Source organism: Coffea arabica, chromosome 1e (genome assembly GCF_036785885.1).
Source record: "Coffea arabica cultivar ET-39 chromosome 1e, Coffea Arabica ET-39 HiFi, whole genome shotgun sequence".
NCBI classification, from domain to species: domain Eukaryota; kingdom Viridiplantae; phylum Streptophyta; class Magnoliopsida; order Gentianales; family Rubiaceae; genus Coffea; species Coffea arabica.
In genome coordinates, this window is record NC_092311.1 from 48654987 (window position 1) to 48681635 (window position 26649).

Here is a 26649-nt window from a genome sequence, read left to right on the forward strand (position 1 = left end):
TCTCAATATGCATGTCATTAAGAACCGGCACAAACAACGTCTAATGTCTTTATTTTTTTTTTTACAGGAACATTTCAGAAAGTAAAACCTCTTTTTTCTTTGGTATGTAAATTGTAATGAATGAAACAAGAAATTTTTTTTTTTCTACCAAACCCAAAGGCATCAATCAGAACTAACAATTGCATGGTATGCTATACTTAAACCTAACCTTTTAAGCTTTTTGTAAAAAATGAAAGAAATAGGACGGGTTCAAATAAAAATGGTATCCTATCAATTGTATTTCATTATCAATTTAGTAGTACTTTGTTAACTTTTGGGTTTGCAACAATTTCTTGCACTGAGACTGCCTTTGCTCAGCTAAACCTCAAACTAGACATCAAAAATGAAAGCCAAAAACCTCAAAACTATTTTCTTGGCTCGGCATGAATGTGGTAACAACCCAAGCCAAAAGCACCCAAGGACTGGTGAATATTAGTCGTAACGTTTCCACAAGTCGCATGACCACTCAAATATATTTTCTTTTAAATAATTATAACATCATGATAAAATCCCATGAAACAAAAATTATGCGAATTCCAAAAATAATGTGTCCCCACAATTGTTTAAAAAAAAACAGAGAGTTAAAAAATGGAGAGTATGTTGACAAGCACCAAAAAAATTAAATAAAATCCCCTCTCTTCGTGACCCAACGTTTTTCTCGATCGTGCAAGGCAGCGGTGGCCACACGATGCTCCTATCTCCCCACGTGGCAACATCCAAAAGCCCAACCTGGCATGAGTGTGGCCCACAAAGAGCCGGTCTTTAGGTGGTTCCTGAGAACAACTCTCTGCAGCCGGTAACTCCATGGGCCATTACCGATAGGTCCGGTACCAGGGGTCATTTGTATAAGAACTGGGGTTTAAGCAAATTGGTGAGGCGGTTTTCAGAGGGTTTTGGACCTTAGGATATAGAAAGGAAAGGAAAGGAAAGGAGAGGAAGAGAGGAAGGAGAAAAAGAAAACAGGAAACCAAAAAGCAGTTGAAGAAGGTAGCGTCGGAAATGATTCTTGTGCTTTCGAGAGAGTGACTGAAGCTAAAAAACATGGGTTAGAGGAGTTTTTTTTGTTGATCATCTGTAAATATATAAGTTCTGGTTTAGTTTTGTGGGTTGAATTATCTGCGAAATTCTCCGATCTTGTGACATTGGGGTTGAATTTTCTGCAAATTTGGAGGAATTGTGGCTCAAATTTTGGATATTTTGTGGGTCTTGAAGGAAAGTGATGGTGATTTTTGAGGAATACTGGTGCTCTGAAGGTGAGATGGTGAAAATTCTCTGCTTTTTGGTGTCCCATTTGATGAAGTTTGAATTTTTGGTGGACCACTTTGTTTCATTGCCACGAAAAAGCTAGAAAGATTGAACTTTTGGAGTTTTTTGGCTGAATTACATTTTTCTCTGCAACCAATATGGCCATTCTTTCATCAGTTCTTTTTTAAAAAAAAAAAAAAATTCTTTGGGAAAATGTTATTTTACTCAATTCTTTCATGTACAATTTGGATATTTTTGGGGAAGTTCTACCCATCCTGAATTCTGGGTTTGCTAGATTTGATCCGGGCTTTTTATATGAGGATGTCTGAAGATTTGTGGGGCTAAAAATGTTTGGTTATCTACTCTGAAATTCATGGACATGTCTTAGATCCATCCAGTTTTGATTTTCTATAAAGTAACTGAATTTTGTGAAGATTTTCTTGGTTGATCTGGACCCTGTTGTTCTAAATCATCAACCTCCACATGTTTACTCAAGGTTCCTTTCTCTCAGGGTTTTGGGAGGGTTTTTTCACTGTTCTGTTTTATCCTCTTCCTTTCTTTTTTCCTATTCTCCTTTTACCTTCCTTTAAAGATGCTTCTTTTTTCTCGGCATTTTTTGTTGTTACATGGTTTTTTTTATGCAGTCCGACGTCACATGTGTAAGAAATTCATGTATTTTCTAAGAATTATGCATCTTGTGGACGGTACCCAGTGTTTTTCTCCTGGAACAGGGATAATTGACTTAGATCGTAGTGATCTGGTTTATATCTATACGTTTGCAGAGGTTATGAGCTTAGTAAATTGGAAATATTTTCTTTTCTGTCAAGTTTTACAAATTTCAGGCTGCATAAGAGTTCATTGGAATATCACAGAGCGTTGATCTCCTTGTAATTTGTAGTGGGGTGTGTCATTTTGATGCCAGTGTTCTATGCTGTATGTACTTCAGCTTTTACTTAGACCCTGATGGTTGATTGAGCTTTTAAAAGTTTAAGAATTTATTTTGGTGAGATTTGGAAATGCTTTTGTTTTAATGGTTTTATGAACAATTTGTTTACCATTAGGAGTAATCTTTCAAGGGGTCTTAGCGTTTGTCCTCTGCTTTCACTTTCTAGCCATAGAAGGTCCTGACAAAATTTCATCCTTTTCTTCTATAGCTATCAAGATTTTTTGGTTTTCCCAGACTTGTACTTCGTGATTACAAGTTATATGGCATTTTGGATACTTGGCAATAATTCTACGTTCTTGTTCATGCACTCCTTTTCTTCTGTTATCCAGCCATGTTCAGGAGTTTCCAGTCGAAAGTGTGGACTCTTTCCTCCTCCTCCTCCTTCTTCTTTTTAAAATAATTTTCTCTCTTTTTCTCTCTCTTTCTGGTGCCAAATGGATCTTTTATTTTGGAAGGCTCAATTATGTATAACTTGTTTTGCGTTTTCAGAATCCATCATTTCGCTGAGATGCTTATATATATAAAAAAAAAAAATTTTGTCAGCATTGTGATTACCTTGCATCTATAATAGCGCTGCAATGTTTGTTTTATAAATTTCCACTCTTTCCATGATGCTTCGTCCATTATTTGTAATACATCATTCAAAATATTACAAAAAATTCTAAGTCATGTTATTTGGAGCTTTTCTCATTTTGGCATTTTCTTTGTACGTAGGTTCTTTTATGACTAAACTTTTCAGCGGAGGTTGATTGTGCATGCTTAGTGATGTGGGGATTTTACAGTACAGAGTTGCCAAAGATGCAGAAGCTTTATGTTTATTGAATTCCTCTTGACATGGTTTCTAAGATATGGTGTTGCAGAAAAGGTTAGACTATGGATTTAATGGTTATCAGGTGCCTCCCACTCCTCGAGGAGCTAGATCAGCCAGGGTATCTTTTTTCTTTTTTTTTTTCCTTTTTTTTTTCCAATTGTATTTTGATTGTGCTTCTAAGTACTGATTGCTTTCCTAAATTTTCATAACTTGTAGAGAAGGGGTATAAACAGAAGAATAACTGATGATAGCCAGATGTGTGCATTTGACTTGTTGGCTACTCTAGCTGGCAAGCTACTCTTGGAGGGGGAAAGCTCTCCTAGTTCTACGGATATGGGTAGTAGTGGTAAAGATCAATATGAAGCTAGCAAAAGTTTGGCTAAGGAGGGAATGCTGGAAGAAAATAAGCATGTCAGCAACTTTTCTAATCAGGACTGTAGCGATAGGAGTTTCATTGTTTCTGAGCTAGTCTTACAGGCTCCCAGTTTGAATAACTGTCCGAAGGAGCTTGCACACACTCAAAATGATGCTTGTTCAGGACCAACATCCGCAATAACAACTTCTGAGTGCTCGGAGAAGGTTGGATCTGCTGAACGTTTAATTAGTGATCAAAGCAATTTTCAACATGGAAAAGCAGATATTGAGCTGTTTGGTTGCAGGGTTTCTCCTGGTTGTAAATTAGATGGTGAAAAAAAAAGACAGATAAAGGTTGAGCCAAATGATTTGAAGTTGTCAATTTGTGCAAGGGATGACATTTGCAATTCTGAGTCTCCAATAGCTTGGGACAGAAAACCTTCCTGTCTTGTGAGCTCAGATGAGAGTGTGAAATCCTTGTCCAGGGACCATATACCTAGTGGGTCTCTCCCCCACAACCGGGAGAATGTAAATTTAGTTACTAGAGATGATGACGAAAACTCTTCTGGGTGTACCCAACCCAGCACTGTAAATAATGCCTTCAGGCCATCATCCCATATTGGAGATCGCAGAATCCGTAAATTACTGGCATCTAAATATTGGAAAGTAACTCCAAACCTGAAGGCCGGGGAACATTTTAAAACTGGTGAGTTTGTCTTAATGGGTATTTTTTCTTGGTCTATGAATATGTGCATTGATATGGTGTCATTATTTGCTATTGCAGTGATGTCATCAGATGCTGACATGAAGTATGTTCATCACGATGGGAAGAATGGTTTCAAGCGCCAAAGATCTCAAAGGGATTTCCCATTTAAAAAGAGGAAGCTGTATCATTGCAGTTCATTATCCAACTTGGATGGAGACATTTGTACTGATGAAATGTATAATTCACCAGGGAAATTCTCTAATAGAGATGCTTGTGCTTCAATGTTGCCAAAAGGTGCAAAATCAGATATATTATTCTTATCTTTAACCCTGTGTGTGGTATTTTATTCTTTGTGATTGCAATGTAATGCTGTCAAATCATTAATTCTGGGACATTGTGCAGTAACAGGGCCATCAATTTCTGGAGCAAGTGAACATGCAGCATTCAAGTCTAAGGACTCCCAAGGTATGAGATCCTTCAACGGAGTGATTCAGAAGGGGTATTTGTTTAACCAGTGCCTGACCTTTAAAGAGTTTCTCTAACACGTTTTTCTGTTGTTCAGTTAAGCTAAAGATCAAGTCTTTCAGGGTTCCAGAATTCTTTATCGAGATTCCAGAAACTGCAACTGTTGGTTCTTTGAAGGTATGAAAAATCTATTTCAATGTTCGTGAAGTAACATCCTGCATAACAGTGTCACAGATAATTACAGGCAATGGGGTTTGTCATGTTATGAGCTACCTCAATTGAGAAACTGCATGCATGAATGGGGCAAGATGCTTTCCTCTTATGGTGGAAACTGTTGCTTCGAAGGGCAAGCTTAAATGGATTCTGTTAACTGACAATACAGACCTTGGAATCTTTTGGAATCATCTTCCCCTGAAGAATCCAAATTGATTTGAGAGTGCATTTTAACGTTGTTATCTTTCAATCATCTGGGTGCCTTTGCTTCGTATACATTTTTCTGAAGCATCCGCAGGACATGGATTTTTTTTTTTAATTTTTAATTTGTTGTTGAACCTCACCCAATCTTTTCCAAATCTTTATGTCAAAGTAGTTATTAATGAATGCTGCTTTAATGATCTGCAGAAAACAGTTATGGAGGCAGTTACTGCAATACTTAGCGGTGAATTGCGTGTTGGTGTACTTCTTCAGGGTAAGAAGATCAGAGATGATAACAAAACTTTATTGCAGACTGGAATTTCCCATGATAACAAGCTAGATGCTCTGGGTTTTACCTTGGAGCCAAACCTTTCTCAAGCTCCCCCACCTGTGTCTCTAGAAGATCACCCATTTCTACTTTCTTGTGATAGCCCACAACCACTATCAAGGTACTCTAGATATTCAATATGCCTTTCTGGAAGTCGTATATGTGCTGACCCTGTATACTACTGTTGCTTTCATTTTCCTCGTATTATTTCTGTTTGTATGGAAAAACGCCTTTAAACCTTATGTTGAGAACTTACTATCTGAAACTTTGCATACTGTCCTTTCTTCACCTGCCCACTTGCTGCTCAGCAACTAATGTATGCCATGCCTGCTACGCTAATTGATGTGCCAGTTAGGCACTGGATGGTATATTGTCTGTTCTTGATTGGAATTTGATAGCTTGATGGAACCATGGATTCCCTTCTTTTGTCTCTGATGAGATATTGCGCTTTATCTTTAGGTATCCACCTACTCCAAGTACAACTGCTAATGCTGCACCGCTTCGGGGGACTTCAGATGCCTTGCCAGATCCTCCAGGAACAAATTTCAGCAACTTGGTTGAAAGTGATCATGATTCGGCTCCCTCCCCTCCTGAAATGTCATTGGAGAAAAGCACAGTGGATTCTAGAGCATTAGTTGCTGTTCAAGCTATGAACGTGGAGGCCCTAAGTGTGGTTCCTATGCGGAAGTCGAAGCGATCGGAGGCTGCACAGCGTCGCATTCGTAGACCATTCTCTGTTTCTGAAGTTGAAGCTCTAGTACAGGCTGTTGAGAAGCTTGGCACGGGAAGGTGTGTTGAAATTAGCTATGTTTTGTTACGAGAATGCTCTGGCTTTTGTAAATTAGCACATTCTCTTCTTTGAAGTGCGTATTGATCTATGCTTCCATAGATGTGTGTCTCTTATGTTTCTTTTCTTCATTTGGCCCCACAAGTTGGTTTTTCATGTTGCAGATGGCGTGATGTTAAGTTGCGAGCTTTTGACAATGCCAAACACAGAACTTATGTTGATCTGAAGGTAAGATTCATTTTCTTCTACATTTAGATTGATAGGCATACTCTCTTTGCAGTTTCAAGGCTCAGACTGCGAAGTTTCATTGTTCTTCCTGTTTAATTTGTATCCCTATTCTCCTTCAGGATAAGTGGAAAACACTGGTGCACACAGCAAGAATATCTCCTCAACAAAGGAGAGGCGAGCCTGTGCCCCAGGAGCTGTTGGACAGAGTCCTGACTGCCCATGCTTACTGGTCACAGCAGCAAGTCAAGCCACAGTTCAAACAGCAATCTGAGGCTTGCCGCCTTCTGAGTACCTAACACAGCATACAGGGGGAACAGCAATAGCAAAATAGAAGGCCTTAGAGAGGGGTTTTCTAATTGATTTTCTCGTTAATACAACTATGTAAAAAGTATGACCACTGTAGTTTCCTGCATGGGGAGGTTTGTCACTTTTTGTAAATGGTTGATATAATAAGAGCTCTCGCTAACAGAAACATTTTAGTGCCTAGATATTGCATTTTGATAATGCTCAGTTAGTTTACGAGGATAATTATTTCTTAGGTTGGGAGGTGTCCATTGTTTGTAGCATATATTCCATTGTAAATTTGTTATGATGCGAGACTTCATCTGTTATTAAAGAATCATGGGGAGTGTCTGTTTATCCTTGAAACTATTTCTATTTTCTTTTAATTTGCTTTTCTCTGCTTCATTGTGGTTCTTGGTGTTTTGGCAAATTTTGTTACCCTGTCCTGCATGCGGTTTTATCTTTTCTTTCTCGTTGAAGCAATCTGACATAGTGACTCTGCCCATTTGACAAGTGATGACATATTTTTGTCTTAATAAGATTTACCAAATATGGCTGCGCTTGAAAAGTCGATTACTCCTGTTGGTGCGATTTTTTGGTTTTGCCCCAACAACTCCATATGAAAGGCCAATATACACGATCACCGCTGCTCTTTCTGCCTCCTAGCTACTTGAACTTGGCAGAATCTGATTATGATCTCCTTCTTATTAATCCAGTCCCGAATGCAAGTTGAATCGAGCAAAAGCTTTAGCTTCCGCTACAAAAAATGAGTCGACCAACAAGATTCTAATTACTGGAGAGGATCTAGCTGGTTAAGGAAGATGATTAACAAATGCAACCTTTTAAGCGTGATGGTCAGTAGACACGGTTGGATTTGGCATTTGATCAGCAGGGCGTCGGGGAGCGGTTTGTCGAATTGCATGCTATGCTTCAATCCCATGCATGCACGTAGTATGTATTTGTTGCTATGGACAATGCTACAGTGCCTATAGTTATGGTAACGATATTAGAGAAACCTACTATTACAGGTTTCTATTACCTTTAGTGATAGATCCAATTTTTTAGCGACTTTTGAAATATTATATTAAAATAATTAATATTAAATTTAGTAAGTTTTTAATTAAAACAAGTAAATTTATGCCTGAAAGATAAGTTTTTGTCAGAAATAAAAATTTACACTTTGAGTAATTTAATTTACTTATTTTTTGACGAAAATTACTTATTTTTGAATTAAACTTACTAATACTACAAGTAAAAAATGTTCATATTTAAGTAAAAAAATTACCAGTTTCTAAAAACGGTTTTGGGTTCTGAAACACTTTCGGATATCATCTTGTCAAAGTCATCTCCCTTCTTATTACTTAGTTCTCAGTTCCAACATACGATTGAAGGCAAAGATTTCCACTTTGGTCCACACTTTCTCTTGGTTACAAGCGAATAAATTTTTCCACTTCAAATTTTCATCTTCAGATCCCACTTTCCCTCTATCCTTTCTCATCGATAGATTGTTTTTGGGTGCTGCCAAATGCAGACACAACAAAAGGGTTTTTCGACGGTGGTAGCCAATCAAAGATAGCAGTGACGAGGTTAGCCCATCATGTCCTCTTGAAATCGTTTGATTATATTGCTGTAATTTATTTATATTTCATTTGTTTTGTTTGTCAAGATTTTCTTGCGAAATCAAGGCTGAGAATTTGAAGATTTTATTGCAATTTTGGGGCTGAAAATGTCCACTGAAACATCTAGCCTTGATTTGGTTGTAGTTTGGATTGTCTACTGGTAAAACATGCTTAATAGCCATATGAAGCATCTAGGACTTGACTAGACGTTTAAGTTAAATGTGATTAATTTGTGAATGCATATAAGATGTTTGGTGAAATGTCAAAGAGAAATCTGTGTGTTATGATTGCTACTCTGTGCTCTTCAGCAGCCAGAGATGAGACCAGCTCTTAAAGAAATCACCCTCGTCAGTCGACAACAGCGCTCAAGATCACCCTTGGGATTGGCTGAAAATAGACCTACTTCTGTTGGAAACTAAATAATCATATTAGAGACAGTGATTTCATCTTCCTTGTACCTGCTTTCTTCCTCTTCTTCTTCTTCTGTTTTCCCCCCCTTTTGTCTTATGGGTTTTTGTAGCTTTTCTTTTTTTTTTTGTTGTTGGGTTTAATCAGATGTACATATTTAGATGAGAAGCACTAATACTCTCTTTCCAGTCTTGTTTGTGGTGATGGGATGAGTGCAGCTTCATCAGTTTCTTATAATATAACTTGAAATTTTGCAGAGAGGAAAAGATATTAATATACCTCCTTCAATTTTGCATAAAGGGATGTTTTCCTATCTTCCTTTTTTGCTTGATTCTGAATTTTTTGCCTTTTTAATTTCTGGTGTTCCAATATATATATATATATTTTTTTTAAGCTTTAAGTTCTTGAATCTAAGGTTGTGAATTTGCTGCGTCCTGATTCTTCCTCCAACCGACAAAACAGAGGTCCTTGCTGTTTTCTTTGATTTTAATTTTTTTGTCCTTTATTGTTGTGGCTGTTTTGCAAAACGTGGAAGTTAAGGCCCCCTCAAGGGTGGGTTTGGCCGGTGCAATTCAATACTAAGAAATGAAAATCAGTAGAAATGACTTGCAGACAATGACTACCTATTTCCTGGAAAACGGTTTTGTCCTTTTTCTCTAGATATTTTTTGATCTTTCATTTTGTATTCCCACTTGAAAAATGGAACCCATTAATTGTTAGTTATCATATTGTCTCTGGTTGGCTGCCCCTTAAATTTTAAAAATTAGAAGTCATAAATCAGACTTTGATTTTTCTTTTCTATTAATTTTCGGTATGTATAAAAATTACCGCAATTATTTTCTATTAAAATATGCCTAAGTATCCGTTGACAGCTTTGATGAATGAATTCTGTACTTATTTTCTATTAAAATATGCATAAGTATCCGTTTGTATATCCTCTTTCCTTTCCTCTTGCTCTCAATCCAGTGATCGGTAATGGGGTAGGTTGGTACTGATTGAAATAATTTTCTCGCAAAAAGTCTTCAACCAGAATTTTAAAAGGAAACCTAAGGTTTTGATGTTGCATTGGTCTTTCTTTTGTGTTTTATACGCTCGAGTTGTTGAGGCCTCCCTCTTTCTATCTCAGTCAAGCCAGATTCTTTGCTCCTGCGTTGTATGTTCTTGTTTCAGAAAGAGGGTTTATCAGGTTGGGTAGTTTAGTTCATGTTCTTGATGCTAGAGGGATGGAATTGTTTTTCTTATCAAAATGGCATGTTGTAGTTCCCTTTTCGTTCATTGTTGTGCGATAGATTTAGGTGATGAATAGCCGAGAGCTACGGAAAGCTTGTAAATGTGATTTTGCAGAGAAAGGTCCTGCTGCATTTTTTTTCTTTTGCTGATTAGTTCCCTTTGTCCCTGACAGTCAGCTCAGATTTTTGCTTTAATCCTGCAACAAAATGTAGCTTTTGATTTAGTTGATAATTGAGAGTTAAGATCCTGGTAGTTGGTGAACATGTCTGCATGCTGAAATGGAAAGAAAGTTGCGGTATGGAAACTTGCAGAACCTTGCGGATAAGAAATTGCAAAAGCATAAGAAAGCTTCGTAACATGCATGCAACAAATTTCAGAAATTGCATGTTTAACCCTCGAATTTTGGCTTAATGTTACTAAGGCCCATAACAATTAGGAAAATACAATCAATTTTGTCACTTCAAAATCTGAATTGTTGTTGGCATGCTTTAATATGTTTTTTGGACAGATTTTTCGTGAATTTTAGGATGAAATAGGGAAGGTTTAATAATTTTGAAGAATTTATAGTTTTGATTTTCATTTGATTAATATTTTAGCTAATTTTGTCATTTAATCATAATAAATCAGTTTCCATTCATCATTTTGTGAAGTTTAGCATTTGATCTTGACAATGCTACAGTGCCTATAGTTATGGTAACGATATTAGGGAAACCTGCTATTATAGGTTTCCATTACCTTTAGTGATAGATCAAATTTTTCAGCGGCCTCTTTTGAAATATTATATTAAAATAATTAATATTAACTTTAGTAAGTTTTTAATTAAAACTAGTAAGTATATGCCTGAAAGATAAGTTTTAGTCAGAAATACAAATTTACACTGTGAGTAATTTAATTTACTTATTGTTTGACAAAATTTACTTATGTTTAAATCAAACTTACTAATACTAAAAGTAAAAAATGTACATATCTAAGTAAAAAAAAATTACCGGTTCCTGAAAACGGTTTTGGGTTCCTGAAACACTTTCGGATATCACCTATCTCTTTAGAGTCATCTGCCTTCTTCTTATTTAGTTCTCAGTTCCAACGATTCGATCGAATTCCCAGGCCAAGGTTTCCACTTTGGTCCTGCTATGCATTGGTGGTGTGGTGTTGTTGACTTGTTATTTTCATAGCTAATTTTCGATCGGGTCATGATATTAACCAGAAATTGTAACCAACTCTCCAATTTAAAATAGATAGACGACAAAAGACCAGTGAGATCCTTATTGCGGGGGTATCCTCTCCAAACCCTGCTTTGGGTTATGTTTATCCGCGTTCCAGGAAGGATCCTCACCGACTCCGCTTCTTCTGTTATCGAATGGATAATTTGGAAACTTTCAAAACTAAAATCCTACAAGAGAGAGGATTATCGCCTAATCCCAGAACAAACCAGACGATTTCTGGTTTCCTGATCCCATCGTTCTTTAGAAATAGCTCTTTTAGCTCTGTATAAACGAAATCAAGACCTCGTCCACCCCCCTACAAATTTAACAGAAGTAATCCAACATATTAACATTAACAGCATCAAATGATTAACAGCATCAAAAAATTTAAGAAAACTATATTTTAATAATTGTTGTCATTGACACTTAATTGAAGTTCATTAAGAATAATTGAAATATGTAAATATCAATACTCTATTCAAATGTAAATATTCAACCTAAGTAACAAAATAAATAATAGCTAAACAAACGAAATATGCGTTCAATTGATCGTGTTCAAACTACACATTCTGTTAATAGTTAGTATATATGAAATTGTATTTTCCATTTGTAGAAAATTAATATGCATTTTATATCTACTAACGAATATATTACCTATGTTTTGAACAAATCAAACGAAAACTTATGGTGTGATATGTATATAGTTGCTCACATTTATACGTATGCCATCATCCTTTCTTTATGCTGCAAATTTCTTTTGATTATATTTAGGGGTCGCAATTGTAAAATGTCGACCTGAAAAAATGATATGAACCTAGCACGAAATTAATTGATTCGGATTGAGGTTTCGCGGGTTTGGGTCAAAATCGAGTCGCATGCGACGAACCCGAAATGAAAATGGGTCGAATTCGGGTCAAACCATGTGTGATCCGATACGACCCGATCACCTGTTTATGAATGAAAATTTTTTTTACCTAACTAACCTACGTTATTCTTTTTGTTTCAAAGGCATTAATCACTTAATCCTAAATGAATTTATTTAACTTATTTGAAGTTGAAATTATTATATTTGGACAAATAATGTATTATATTATTTTTTACTTTTATACTGCTTATATTTATTTTATATTTGGTTTGGAACAAAACACTTTTACGATGTTTTTAATTTATTTTAGATTTGGTTTGGGATTATTTATTTAAATTTTTATTACTTGATTATGTAATTAGTCTTGTGTGAATTACAAATTACAGTGGTAAATTAATAAATTAAAATTAAGTTTTGGGTCATTCGGGTCGTCCCGCCAACCTGACAACCTGGAATTTTCAGATTCGGGTCGGATATCCTGGCCCGTTTCGGGTTGGGGGGTCAAAGTTCGGGTCAGCCAGTTATCTATTATACCTGGGTCTCAACTCGACCCGTCACTCCGATTTGGATCCGATTGCCACCCCTAATTATATTGTCAAAAAAATAACATATTTTACAAATTATTCCAATTTATTTACAAAATGTTACTAATTTCATTAGAAATTATGAAATGTAATCATGGTTTATTAATTTTTTACTAAATATAAATACAACTTATATCAGGTAAAAATATTTGACTTTGTTTTACTTTGATCACAAAAACTTGTGGTAGAAATAACGAAATAGTGACAAGGGTGCAAATTTCAAATCAACAACCAACGTACACTTAATTACGCTAATTTTTTAGTTGATCAAACTAATATATGCCATAAAGTAACTAGATTTTAGCATTTATAAATTGGCCATTTTAGCAGTTTATATACCATTCACCAATAAAAAATATGATTATTATAAAATGACATTTTATAATAATTTACATACTATTTGCCAATTAAAAGTAAGTTTGATAAAAAAAATATATATGCATATAAATCCATATTGTAAATGATACAAAATATATTTGAATCTCACGAAACTTAATCTATGGGTAAATTTACTATAGTTTTCAAAGATTATGCCACATTAGTACAAATTTAACTTTTATGCTTGTGACCTAGAAAATAAATTTATTAGAACACATAACCTTTGTAAATGATACATACATTTATTAAAATGCTTAAAACACATAACATTGATGAATGATACATACAACCATATAAATTTTCAATCCTTAACAAAAAAATCTTAGCATTATTTTAAATAAACTTTCTAATACTTGTTTCATATAAGTTTTTTTAAGTAAAATATTAAATTTATGCCACAAACTAGTAAGTCTTGATGATTAACCAAATTTACTATTCTATCAACAGGATTTACTATTAATCCGTGAAAACTTACTATTACTTGAACTAAACTTACTCTCCAAAAAGAAAGTTTCGAATAAAGGCAGTAATTTATTTATTTTTTTAAAAAGTAACTTTCAATTTTATTTCATTTTACTTTTTAAGACATAAACAGGACAACAAATTTCGTTACCATTTTCGATTTATTTTTTATTTGCTTTTAGCGACCATTTGATTATTTGATCGGTCTATCCACCTAAATAGGATAACACTTAAAAATAAGAAAGTAAGTTTTCTATCTCAAATAATAAGTTAACAGTAAAAAATTAGTAACTTTTATACTTCAAAAGGTAAGTTGGAATAAATATTAAACTTACTTTTTAAATAGATAAATTACTACTTTATTTCCCAAACTTACTTTTTAGAGAGTAAGCTTAATTCAAGTAATAGTAAGTTTTTATACATAAATATTAACTCTTGATAAAGTAATAGTAAGATGATAAAGTTTTAATAAATTTACATCTGAGACACAAGAAATAATAAGAGTTAAGGCCTAAACAAAATGAGAAATAATATAATAATAAAAATGACAAAATTAGTATAACAATTAATATAAGAAAATCAGTATGATCTTGATTTTTTTCCTTGGGAGATTGTTCATAAGAATAGGATCCAATAATTATAAATGAAAATCACATGCATGTATAATCTATTGTATAATTTAAATTATATTTAGTTCACCTATAAAATGGTTCTAAAATAATTAGTACACTATGATAAATGTTATTTTAACAACAAAATTTTTTTTTTACTAAAATTCGGAAGTATCCATGACATATGTATGAGGGATATTTTACCATTTTTGTATCTCACATCCAATCATTAAAGTTAATTTGAGAAAAACTATTTTTGACAATCGAATTATTGTGAATTTAACCAACAAGTTGAGATTTTTTAAACAATAAAAGTGAAATATTTTGGGAACTTAGTTGTTTATTTTCCCGTAATAAAAAATTTAAAATATGACAAATTATTCTTACATATTTTATAAGGTCATATGCAAAAAAAAAAGTTTTCATAGTATATTTAAAATGCTTCGAACATATAACATTTATAAATGATACGTACAATTGTAAGTTTCTTTAAGTAAAATAGTAAATTTATGCCACAAACTATTAAGTTTTGATGATTAACCAAATTTACTAATCTATCAACAATATTTACTATTAATCTATAAAAACTTACTATTACTTGAACTAAACTTACCCTCCAAAAACTAAGTTTCAGATATAGAGTAATATTTTACTTCATAAAAAACAAAGTTAGTTCCATATTTATTCAAGTTTACTTTTTGAGACATAAAAGTTACTAATATATCGAGTTAACTTACTATTCTTTATGGAAAACTTACTAACCACCATTTTAGGTACTATTTCATTTAGATGACCAGTACAACAGGTCATCAAATGGTCGCTAAAAGTATTTTTACCTGTTATATCAGGTAAAAATAGTTTCGTTACCATAACTATCGTTACTTCAGACTTTTGATCAGCAGGGCGTCGGTTTAGTAGACACGGTTGGATTTGGCATTTGATCAGCAGGGCGTCGGGGAGCGGTTTGTCGAATTGCATGCTATGCTTCAATCCCATGCATGCACGTAGTATGTATTTGTTGCTATACTTTCAATAAGCGTAGGATAAGGATTAGGATTAGGAGATGACCTGAAGCTAAAAGAACTCGAATTCAATTCCGTCAGTAAAACTGGTGGGTGAATCTGAGAGTTGCATCTGGAGACCAACTCCACAGTTGGTTTCCTATAAGAATTCAAACGTTTGTTCCAACGTACGCCTCCTATATTCGCATACGTATGTAGTAGCACTTAAATTACCATCCTCTAATTCCGGTTAGTTAATTTAATCTTTGGTTCATGACCAAACTCCAGTTTGGTTTCCACTTTCCAATCCCGCTACGATTCCAACTTTTGTTCCAACAGGTTTACATATGCATCCTCTATAAATACCAAGCAACCCCGATCGACACTACGTACTAGTACTACTGCCACGGTTGGTTGGTTGGTTTCTTCTTTGGGAGCAATAATGGCTGTCAAGGGGACCATTGTTGTTTTCTTTGTTATTGCATCAGCAACTTTGCTTTTTGTTTCTCCTCCACCATCCGCTGACGCTCATCCTCTGGCATTCTGTCACTTTGATCAAATCTACCAACTCGGGGACTCCATATCAGACGCTGGGAATTTGATTCGGGAATCTCCGCTTGGAGCCTTTTTACCTTTCGCCCGAGCCCCCTACGGTCAGACCTTACTAACCCACGAAGCCACCGGCCGTTGCTCCGACGGGCTTCTTATGATCGACTACATTGGTAAAATAACATCCTTTGGTCTCCTCCCTGTTAATTCTTATAGCTATTGCCAACTTGTTATTGCGAATTTTTATTTAATTGTGTTTAACGATTCAAACTTATTTTGAATATTATTATTATTATTTTGGTATAGCTTCTTCTTGTTTTGAACCTGCATGCACTTGCTTTTTATCAACACAGTCAGTATTTGTTTTTCTGTTTCGGGACATAACCTGGTTTTTTTTTTTTTTTAAACAATTTGCATGGAGGCCGTAGATGCCAAATTAGTAGCACGCATGACGGAAAAATTGAAACTATTGCCGTTTTGCGCGGTATAAGGAAATTAAATTACAAATTATCCACTACTATTACAGTTCTCAGCTACCTATATCTGCAAAACCATGCACAATTTTTGTCCCATCCACTAAGACATTTACTCAGTTAAGCCTACAGCGTAGTATTATCTGCTGTCTGCTACTGATGTTTACTGGTGATTCCTCGATGTATGCTTTCCGAATCTTTTTCGTCTCTTCTTAAAGAAAATATGCATGGAATTGGTAAGGTACGACAATTGTCACACTGGGATTGCACTTTGTTCTTGTTTCTGGCCGTTATACCTTGTTCTGAAACCAGTGCTGACTGCATATTTGATGTATTGCTTTAATACAGCGCTGGCATCAGGTCTACCTCTTGTGAATCCTATCAAGGATGCAAAGGCAAGTTTTATGCACGGAGCAAACTTCGCGGTGGCCGGTGCTACAGCGCTGTCATCAGCTACTCTCGATCGTCATAAGATTAGAAATCCAGTGACCAATAGTTCCCTCGACGTCCAACTGGAATGGATGAAAGATCATTTTTACGAATTTTGCGGCAGCCAGAGACGTATGCAACTTAGTATTTACTTAGTTTCTATTCAATTTTTGTCCCAAAAAAAATACCAGTTTATATTATTAACTTTTTCGTGCATGACACTGAATTTCTCTCTTTGTTCCCGTTCCTTTTTTTTTTTTTTTTTTTTCAAATATATACAGACTGTGAAACGAAGCTAAGAAACGCTCTCTTTATGGTGGGTGAAATCGGAGGCAACGATTATAATTATGCATTCTTTAGCAACAAACGCAAAGTTGAAATTCTAGACTTCGTACCTCAGGTTGTTGCCTCAATCAAGAAAGCTGTTGAGGTTAGCTTCTGCAGCCCTGGTCTTCTTATTAGTAGTATTGCTTACTTTTTAATTGCTTTTTTTATTTTCTTTTTCCTCCTTGTCTTGTCCATGATATATTTATTCAGAGGGTCATTAGTTTTGGAGCAAGGAGAATAGTGGTTCCTGGGAACTTTCCAATTGGGTGTCTGCCAGTTTATCTCACAGGCTTCAACACAGACAATCCAGACGACTATGACGAGAATCATTGCTTGAAGGGATTAAACAGCTTTGCCACACTCCATAATAGTCTGCTGAAGAGGGCAATTTCAGAACTGCAAAAGGAGAACCCACAGGTAACAATTGCATACGGGGACTATTACGGTGCATTTCAACATCTTCTCCAGATAGCTAAATCTAGAGGTACGTCTGCAAGCCTGTCTCTGTACTTAGTACCAATTTGACTTTCTAGGAGGGTATATAATTATGCGAAACATCATGTGGATATTGTGGACAAATTTTTGGACTAGGTTTTGAGCTACAAAGAGCTTGCTGTGGAGGAGGAGGGGAGTACAACTTCAATCAGACGAGAATGTGTGGATATCCAGGGGCTACAGCTTGCCCTGATCCCTACAGATACGTCAGCTGGGATGGAATTCATATGACTCAAGAGGCTTACCACATAATGGTGGATTGGTTACTTGCTGATTTTCTCTGGAAGCTCCATTGCCACCGTTGAACAAGTCCATACTTTTCTATATTCTTCTACAAGCTCCTGGCTAGTGCGGTTATGTTTTAGACCGAGTTTGCTTCTTCTTTTTTTCTTTTTTTCCAGTCCAGTAATTTAGTTTAGCCTAAACGGGAAGCCCATTCGGCTAATTTCTTCAACAATTATGCAAGTATTCCAATTCTTTTATGGAACTTCATGAATTATTTTTGGTTATCATACTTAGTTCGAGATGATGATGGATGCATTCTCTGAACCCTAATCTACTTCTTGGCGAAAAATTAAAAAGACGATTAAAAGATACATTTACAAAACATAAACGTAATTACAGTTCAAACCAATGTATTCTTGGTCGAAACTCTGAGTACCATATGTTATCGATGGCGCCTATTATGTTAATGTCCGATGGCGTGTCTGCTGACATAAAATATTTACTTCCCACGAGATTCCATGTGCTTTTTTGAAATATTATGATAATTCTTGTCCAGGCGCAGTTTAATTAATTAAAACTGAATTGTCAATTACACAATCCATTTCCATGTTCTATAATACTGCATATTACAGTATTTTTTGTGTTACTTGCTCTATAGATATCAGTACTTGATTCGTATATGTATATATATATATATATGTATTTTGTGTTACATGATCTATAGATATTAAATTGTCGACTCCCAGCAATTTTCTGGGGAACTGACCAAGTACTTTAGGCCTTGTTTGGATTGCCGGTTTCTGTCGAAAAATTATGTCGTTTTCCGTGATCACATTTCCCTATTACCTTTTTCCCTCACATATATCAAATCGCTACAGTAATTTTTCCATGAAAAATCACGAAAAATGCAATCCAAACACAACCTTACTTTGGCCCATTGACTTTTCAACTCAAGAACGTCAGCTATTCAAAGAAACTTGGGCAGCAAGATCTTCTGTCTTCCCAAGTCGCAACAAAACAATGGGCTGCCGGGGTCGTTTCTTGACTCCTCAATTCTCTCTCTCGCACCTTTTTCGTCTCGAATCACTCAATTTTCCTCTCTCCTCGATTTTCAAATGGTTCACAGGTGTTTTATTTTTTTCATTTTTATTTTTATTTCATTGAAGCATTTTAGCCGTGGGCAAGGTTTAGGAAGGAATTGCTAAATTTTGAATATTAGCTCTTGGTATATATTAACCATCATTATACTTGAAATAATTAATTCCGATGCTTATGGATAGTTACAGTCATGCATGTCTAACGGATGCTCATTTGAACGTTCGTCCCCTTTTTATTCCTCTCTTCGATTAAGACCGCCACAAATTGTGACAAATTTGTGGGAGGCAGGGATTGAACCCCTGATCTCCAACATCACCTTTAATGGTGATGACCACTAAACCAAATGGCCAATGGCATTTTTCTTGGTTCATTTGATCGAGTAGTTTTCATGCAAATCATCTTACGTGGAGCGAACCTATAAAGATATACTACATAACACCGTCGCCATTGCCATGGCACGGAGATTCGCTAGACATAATAAATTAGTAGTACAAAGTACAAATTGGAGACACTCCCTTTTTTTTTTTTTTTTGGCTTCATCTTTTGATTTCTTAGGATCATAATCTTTGAAGCTAAAGGGTACTATCGACATATTGAAAGACGATTAGCTCAGTTGTACTGAAAACAAAAAATAGAAACAAACTAGAAGAAGCGATAAATAGCAACATGGGGCTGAATGAATTAGTTGCATACTTTGTCCAAATTAACAAAATTGGATTGACTAAACCTAATTGGTCAACTTGGTTATATTAACCACATCTTTTGTTGCTTACCCCTTTTGAATTCTATTTTTCATATAAAAAAAAATTTGGTACCCTTCACTTTTTGAGCATTATTTAGTCTTATCTAGTTTGGTTAGAGTGGAGTGGACTCGTCAACGCCGAGACCAGATCATATTTCCAACTCAACGCCCCGCTGAATTTTGGAAAAAAAGCAAACGGGTCCGGGTCCCAACTGACCCTGTTGGACCACAAAGCATGTGGTATTGAAAATCAAATATTTTGAGAAGAAGCAAACAAGGCCGCCCAAAAGGGACTAAATCTCACTTTAAACTGTAGGTCCGGGGTTCGAACCCTATTTACGATCAAAATAATTCAAATATTCATTTGGTTTAGTCAGATCTGTATATTTACTATCTCCCTCTTTCTCTTTCTCTTTCTCTGTTCCCTTATACAGCCTCTTTCTCCTCTTCCCTTCCCCTCTCACCTCAAATTTATTAGCATTTTTGACCCAAAAGCTTTTATATTTTTTGTAAATACATTTTCAACTATCTTTTTACTTTACATACATCAAATTACTGCTATACATTTTTCAATAAAAATTTCACAAAATAGGAATCCGAATAGTCAATGTAAGGGCATTTTAGAAAAATGATAAATTCAATTTACTCTTCCAATAAAATTAACTAATTTTCTTAAACTATGTAAAAAAAAAAAATCAAGACTATAAAAGTGAAACGGAGGGAATAAATTTTTTTTTCCATTACAATGGGACTCACAAATATTGACTCCATTTTTCACCGAATTAATTTCAGGGCACAAGAATGCGCTAATTTCATCGCAATTTCCCTTCCTTGAAATTTTTTTTTTCTAAATATTTCTCAACACATTCACACTCAAACAACGGAAATAGCAGTCTCCAAAGTGTCGCTGTCAAAAAAACATCAACACTAGACAGCTATTCATTTACTAGTGTCCAAGATCCAAATACTGACCTCTAGTTATGCATGGACCGATGCAGAATAAATACTCATCAAAGTGAGTTTCAATTGTTAATTTGTTGAAATTTGTAAAGATGAGATTAAATTGGGAAAATATCTAAATTATTGGACAGTACAAGAGAGGGTAAATTGTAAATTTGGTAAGTCAGGTTTGACGTAAATAGGTCACGTTTGCAAATGAGTTTTTTGAATATTTATTTAAAATTTTACTGTAATTTTTGTAAAAGTTGTAAAAAAATTTTTTGAAGTGTGTAAATGTTTAGATATTTTGAAGTGTATAGTTTAAAAATTTTGAGAATTTTTTTTGAAATTATTGTAGCTAAAATTGTTAAAAATTTATAAGTAATAAATAAATTTGATCAAAAACTTGTTTGACAAACACCGTAAATCCTAGGTGCAATGGCAACTTAGCAAGTGTCAAATTGACACCTTATAGCCAAATACAGCTAATGAGAGGACGAATTTCAATTTTCCAGAGGAAAAGTCAAAAGGTGGGAGATAACTACTGAGAATTATCTCATCCCTATCTGTCTCGCGCAACAAGTAACCCCATCCTCAAGCCACGGGACCGAATAAATTTCCATACGATGACCCGATCAATCAAACCCATACTAATTGCTTCAAAAAAAAAATCAAACCCATACGACTTTTATTTGATAGGCCATGGAAAGTGGAATCCAAATGCTTCCAAGCAACAGTGAATGGTGGCTGTGTGATTAGCAGTAGCTGGTGATATTATATATTATATTATATTATATCCCAAAAAAGCCCCCTTTCTGCAAATCGCTATAAAAATCACCGCCGGTTTACAGCTTCTCTTTCCCAGTCCCAAACATTCACCATTCACCATTGACCACCCCCTGCTTCAGCGAATCTTCCTCTGATTACAGTAGTGGTAAATCTATCTCTTCAACTTTTCTGCTCTTCCCTATCTCTATAAATAGGGAAAGTTGGATACAAGCTCCAGTTTTAGTTGTAGTCTCTAGTAAGACTATCTTTTTCTTTTTCCCTCTTTATTTTCTTTCTTTCTCCTGAAGATAATCAGCTTAAAGTGCCCATTCCACTGCCCTGATATTCGGTCCTCTCCTTTCTCTTTCACCTCTGGAAGCCTTGTCCAGGTACGCACAGCTCTGCCCTGAAAAATATCAATAAGAGCGCCAAATAAAAAATAAAAAAAAAAAAAGCAAGAAAGAAAGAGATGAGAAATTTATTTTACGTTTTGGCTTCTGTTTTGTTTTTAGCATCATGTTTTGATAGTTTAAGAATCATGTCTTTGTAGTCGGGGATCAGTTTGGTGTTTGTTTTAGGGGTTTTCTTTTTATTATTTCTGGTTGATTTAGTTCCTGAAATTTGTGGGTTTGTCTTAGTTGTAGTTCTCGGTGTGTTAATTTTTGGTGGGTTCTGTTACTTCTCCGTTCGCCATGTTTTATGCTTTTGGTAATTGATGTGTGGGAATTAATTTTTTTGTTCATGAAAATCATTTTAGAGATTCGATATGCACGTATAATTTCGATTAAATTTTAAATTTGTCATTTAATTCATGGCTCTTAAATTCTTTGATCTTATTTTAGTTTCTTCATTTTATTGAATTTGTATCTTTTTTTTTGTTTCTGAAACGGTAGAGATTTTATTGACTTGTATCTGATGTCCTCCATGCTTTAATTTTAGTGCTCTAGTGATAGAAATGATTTCTTTTTTAGTTCACTATTTCATTTAGTCTAACGTAGGAGTACAAAATTAAATATGCGATTAAGTGTTGAATGCTTGTGATTGGACTATCTTTGAGCGAATACTTTAGTTGTTATTTTTTTAATTATTAGTCTTTTATTGGTAATTTGATAGCTAGGATTTATTTGGCCGCGTTGCTAATTTTGTGATTAAGGATTAGGGCTTACTTGCTCATCGAACTATTTTTTTGGTTGTGTATTTTGAAAACAGGGTTTCAAGGGTTATGCCAGCATGGATCCACGGTTTAACCAATTGCCTGATTCTGTTAACGGTTTCAAATTCGAGGATGAGATTGTTTTACCAAGTTACGAGGAGTCTCCTAATCTTTTGAATGGCTTCAAATTTGGTGACAATGCTTTAGATCTTAATTTCGTGGATACATCTTCTTTCTCACCCAGTCCTGGCACTGGTAATCTTCCTGCTTTCTCAAGTGGGAGCTCTGAGGTGGATTCTCCAGATGATGGTGACTCAGATCCCGTGCTCAGGTATCTGAACCAGATACTCTTGGAAGAGAACATGGAGGAGAAGCCCAGCATGTTCCCTGATCCTCTGGCTTTACGAGCTGCTGAGAAATCCTTATATGATGCACTTGGCCAGAAGTATCCTCCATCTCCGTACCGGGTTGACCAAAACGCAGAGAGCCCGGACAGCCTGTTTGGAAGCGCGAGCGAGCATAGTGCAAACAGCAGCAGTACTTCCAGTAGTTCTGTTGAGCCTGGAGAGTATAAATCTGCGGCGGGGCAGAGTTACTCTTTGGACTACTCTTTCCCGTTGTCTTCTGAGAACAGTTCAAATCTTTTGTTTAATTCTGTGAGCAGCTTCGGTAATCATATGAATGGGCAGTTGAACTCTCTTGCATACAATAACCCGATTCCGAATATATTTAGTGATAGTGAGTCCATTTTGCAGTTCAAGAAGGGGATGGAAGAAGCTAGTAAATTTCTACCAAGTGGTAATCAATTGATTATTGACTTGGATAAGTATGCATTGCCTCCAAAGTCGGAGGAGATTTTTCTGGAGTCTAAGGTCAAGGAAGAGAAGGATGACGGTGATCATTCTCCTAATGGCTCAAGGGGAAGGAAGCATCTTCATCGACAGGAAAGTGATATAGAACAGCAGAGGAGCAGCAAGCAATCGGCAGTTTACGATGAAGAGGCTGAATTGTCTGAGATGTTTGATAGAGTGCTTCTTTGCACTGATCTAAAATGGTGTCATGCTGCTGCTCAGTTACATGATGAAGCGAACAAGACTGGGCAGCAGAATGGACTTCCAGATGGAACTGGTGGTGGCAAAACTCGTTCTAGGAACCAGGGAAGTAAAAGTGAAGCTGTGGATTTGAGGACGCTCTTAATTAGCTGTGCTCAATCTGTTGCGAATGATGATCAAAGGACCGCACGTGAACAATTAAAGCAGATTAGGCAGCACTCATCTCCCTCAGGTGATGCGTGCCAGAGGTTGGCCAGCATATTTGCAAACGGTCTTGAGGCACGTTTGGCGGGCACTGGAACTGAGATATATGCGGCCTTAGCATCCAAAAGGATCTCAGCTGCTGAGAAGTTGAAGGCTTACCAGGTTTATCTTTCAGCCTGCCCATTCAAGAAAATATCAATTTTTTTTGCCAATAAGATGATCGTGCATAAAGCATCAGATGCCAAAACCCTGCACATTGTAGATTTTGGTATCCTTTATGGTTTCCAATGGCCAATATTAATTCATCATCTTTCAACCAGACCTGGTGGGCCTCCCAAGCTCCGCATCACTGGAATTGAGCGGCCTCAACCTGGTTTCAGGCCATCAGAAAGAGTTGAAGAGACAGGGAGGCGGTTAGCAAGGTATTGTGAGAGATTTCATGTGCCGTTTGAATATCAAGCCATAGCAGAACAAAATTGGGAGGCAATTAAAGTTGAGGATCTGAATATTGCTGAAGGTGAGGTGCTTGCTGTTAATGCTTTGTTTCAATTTAATAACCTTTTTGATGAGACAGTCAAGGTGGACAGTCCAAGGGATGCTGTTTTAAGGCTAATCAGGAAGATGAATCCAGATATTTTCGTGAATGCTGTGACTAATGGGTCCTATAGTGCTCCTTTCTTTGTAACTCGATTCAGGGAGGCCCTCTTCCATTACTCGTCATTATTTGATATTTTTGATGCTACCTTACCACGTGAAGATCTTCAGAGGATGAATCTTGAGCAACAGTTTTTTGGGCGTGAAGCTATAAATATTATTGCTTGTGAGGGCGCAGAGAGAGTCGTGAGGCCTGAGACTTACAAGCAATGGCAGGTTCGCCATACACGAGCTGGATTTAAGCCTCTTCCTTTGAATCAAGAACTTTTAGAAAAGTTGAGGGGTAAGGTAAAGGGAGGTTACCATAAAGATTTTGTTTTTGATGAAGATGGTAGTTGGATGTTGCAAGGTTGGAAAGGTCGCATTCTCTATTCTAGCTCGTGCTGGTCACCTGCATAGAGGACTCTATCCTATTATCCTTGTTTGGATGTAGATATTCAGCGCACCCGGAATTTTATGTTAATGCGAAAGACCTCGAAGCTTGTCATCAAGATTCAACTTCTCTCTTTTTTCGTCTCTCTCTCCTACATACACGAAGGCACACACATGCACATGCACAAAAGAAACTACGTGCACATGAAAACCCACATTCTGTGGTCTCCTGCACAGGCATGTTTCTGAGTATCTCTATATGCTGGCAGTCTCCTCCTATGTACGGACAATACACGCTTCCCACCATGCCCATCTGCTATACAAGTGCCAGTTAGATCTGGAGTCAGAAATTTCCGGAGTTTGAGCTTGATACTGGATGCTGCAATTCTTTGACAGCATTATAAGTTGAAGATCAGATTAGGATCGCCAGTTTCTTAATTTCATCAACTTGCCCTCTAGTTTAGCTCGTCAAGATGTTTGTAGAGAGCTGATTAAACTCCTCCACTCTCTTGGCAGTGTCTCTAGCTGTTTGCGTAGCAATGATAGTTTTACCCTGTAAAACCTCAGTACGAGGTAATGCTAGTTTTATTTTATAAAGGCTGCTGTTATGGACCGCTATGACCTAACTATCTACAATATGATGACTATGTTCTTGTGTTTTGTTCGGTACTTGTCAATTTGCTGAGGTGAAGATTGGTTGTTTTTTTCTTTTTGACTTGATGCTTTTATGGGCTGCTCTCTTTGTCTTTTCGATTTTTTCACACGGAGATTCTTTCCGTAGGACCGGTGAGCAATGTTGTTGGTCTGGGCAACTGATGCTTGTTGTTGCCAGTGTAGTTTGACTTTTTAGGTGCAGTTGTCGAACATGTTCCCAAAGTGTTTGACGCCTTGTGACATGGCCCCTTCAAGGTCTCTGACTGCTGTTTGGATTCCACCAGGACTTAGGTCCCCATGAGACTTATTAGAATTTTGGGATAATGGACATATGTTTGGATTGAGCTTTATTTTTCCAAATTTATTTGCTTACATCATCATTACAATTTTCAATATACCTTTTTACCTTTTCAATTATTTTTTTATTTCACATACATCACATCACAAAAAGTGCTACAGTAAAAATATTTCTAATAATTCACAATCCAAACAGACTCGACGAAAAGTATACAGTTAATTCACATGGTTGAACATTGTCGCAACTTCGCGGTTGACGTGATATTTATTAAAGAAAAGGATGTAGCTTAATGGCTAAGATCTTTTTGACAAAAACATAATAATGGCTAAGTGCCTGTTTGATAATATAAAAAAGTGCTGAAACTGAATTCATTCAGACATTCAGATGTTATGGGTGTTTGATAAATAAAAATTCACCTGCTGAATTTATTAAGTGGTGCTGAATTTGTATGTATTTTTTTCAGCACAAGAATCGTAGCTGAATGCTTAATTTGATAAGAATCACGAGATTTACTTCAACTACTTTATCTTATCTACCAAATATATCCCTGTTTGTTAATTACATTCAAAATTCTTATCTAATTAAACAACCTAATATTCCCTATTCAAAATCCTTATCTAATTAAACAAAACAACCTGATATTCTCTATTCAAAATTTTTTTTAACAATTGTATTTTTTTGCAGTAATTTTCATCCACAAACATTTATATTTTGATATATATTTTTTTTGTGCAGATAAATATTATTTATGTGATGTAACTTATCCACACACACGTGGCTTTATGACACAATATCGAAATATTAGATATTGGTTGTCTGATTTTCGAAATGCTTCTCGTCCAAGATCAAAAGGAGAACGCTTTAACCAAGCACATGCAAGATTGAGAAATGTAATTGAACGTGCTTTTGGAGTATTAAAAGCTCGTTTTCCCATTCTCAAAACGATGAAACCATACCTTTTTTCCACACAAAGAAACATTGTCATTGTATACATTGCTCTTCACAATCATTGTCATTTTCATACCTAACAATTTTAAGTTAATTAAATCATAGGTTCTATTTCCTTTTTGGATTAAAAGATAGAAGGGTAAAATTGTACAATTTAGCTTATTAAGCATTAAGTTATGAATATTTATCAAACGGTATAAATAGATTCAGCATTAAGATTCAGACATTCATATATCTCTTTTCAGTGCTTAAAATTCAGCAAATTAATTATTTCAGTATTCAGAATTCAGAATTCAGGTTCAGT

The 26649-nt window shown here is 35.7% G+C and overlaps 3 protein-coding genes and 1 long non-coding RNA gene across 5 annotated transcripts; all 4 read left to right on the forward strand.

Moving 5' to 3' along the window:
- Positions 1 to 912: 912 nt before the first annotated feature.
- On the forward strand, positions 913 to 6971 carry LOC113709903 (telomere repeat-binding protein 5-like). 2 transcript variants are annotated; one of them, XM_027232750.2, is made up of 10 exons: positions 913 to 1292; positions 2945 to 3159; positions 3258 to 4101; positions 4180 to 4395; positions 4504 to 4566; positions 4664 to 4743; positions 5188 to 5429; positions 5768 to 6097; positions 6260 to 6323; positions 6443 to 6971. In XM_027232750.2, the coding sequence occupies exons 2-10, from the start codon at positions 3079 to 3081 to the stop codon at positions 6617 to 6619; spliced, it is 2097 nt and encodes a 698-aa protein (XP_027088551.1). In that variant the 5' UTR covers positions 913 to 1292; positions 2945 to 3078; the 3' UTR covers positions 6620 to 6971. The 2 variants fall into 2 exon arrangements, with proteins under 2 accessions (XP_027088551.1, XP_071916352.1); XM_072060251.1 differs by lacking the exon at positions 913 to 1292 and having other exon boundaries at positions 4510 to 4566.
- A 944-nt stretch (positions 6972 to 7915) lies between these two features.
- LOC140011432 (uncharacterized) lies at positions 7916 to 8931 on the forward strand. The gene is made up of 2 exons (XR_011818590.1): positions 7916 to 8191; positions 8533 to 8931. It is a non-coding gene; the product is annotated as an uncharacterized lncRNA (long non-coding RNA).
- Positions 8932 to 15384: 6453 nt separating this feature from the next.
- On the forward strand, positions 15385 to 17750 carry LOC140021564 (GDSL esterase/lipase At5g03980-like). The gene is made up of 5 exons (XM_072072704.1): positions 15385 to 15687; positions 16336 to 16548; positions 16698 to 16846; positions 16954 to 17227; positions 17335 to 17750. The coding sequence occupies exons 1-5, from the start codon at positions 15408 to 15410 to the stop codon at positions 17541 to 17543; spliced, it is 1125 nt and encodes a 374-aa protein (XP_071928805.1). The 5' UTR covers positions 15385 to 15407; the 3' UTR covers positions 17544 to 17750.
- Positions 17751 to 21109: 3359 nt separating this feature from the next.
- LOC113729192 (scarecrow-like protein 14) lies at positions 21110 to 25114 on the forward strand. Its single transcript, XM_027253516.2, has 2 exons — positions 21110 to 21399; positions 22220 to 25114. The coding sequence occupies exon 2, from the start codon at positions 22241 to 22243 to the stop codon at positions 24470 to 24472; it is 2232 nt and encodes a 743-aa protein (XP_027109317.2). The 5' UTR covers positions 21110 to 21399; positions 22220 to 22240; the 3' UTR covers positions 24473 to 25114.
- Positions 25115 to 26649: the final 1535 nt, after the last annotated feature.

Coding starts and splice junctions, on each gene's coding strand:
- LOC140021564 (XM_072072704.1), top strand. CDS start 15,408: ATGGCTGTCAAGGGGACCATTGTTGTTTTCTTTGTTATTGCATCAGCA. Junction 15,688..16,335: donor TCTTATGATCGACTACATTG/GTAAAATAACAT, acceptor GCTTTAATACAG/CGCTGGCATCAGGTCTACCT. Junction 17,228..17,334: donor CCAGATAGCTAAATCTAGAG/GTACGTCTGCAA, acceptor TTTTTGGACTAG/GTTTTGAGCTACAAAGAGCT.
- LOC113729192 (XM_027253516.2), top strand. CDS start 22,241: ATGGATCCACGGTTTAACCAATTGCCTGATTCTGTTAACGGTTTCAAA.
- LOC113709903 (XM_027232750.2), top strand. CDS start 3,079: ATGGTGTTGCAGAAAAGGTTAGACTATGGATTTAATGGTTATCAGGTG. Junction 3,160..3,257: donor GAGGAGCTAGATCAGCCAGG/GTATCTTTTTTC, acceptor CATAACTTGTAG/AGAAGGGGTATAAACAGAAG. Junction 4,744..5,187: donor CAACTGTTGGTTCTTTGAAG/GTATGAAAAATC, acceptor AATGATCTGCAG/AAAACAGTTATGGAGGCAGT.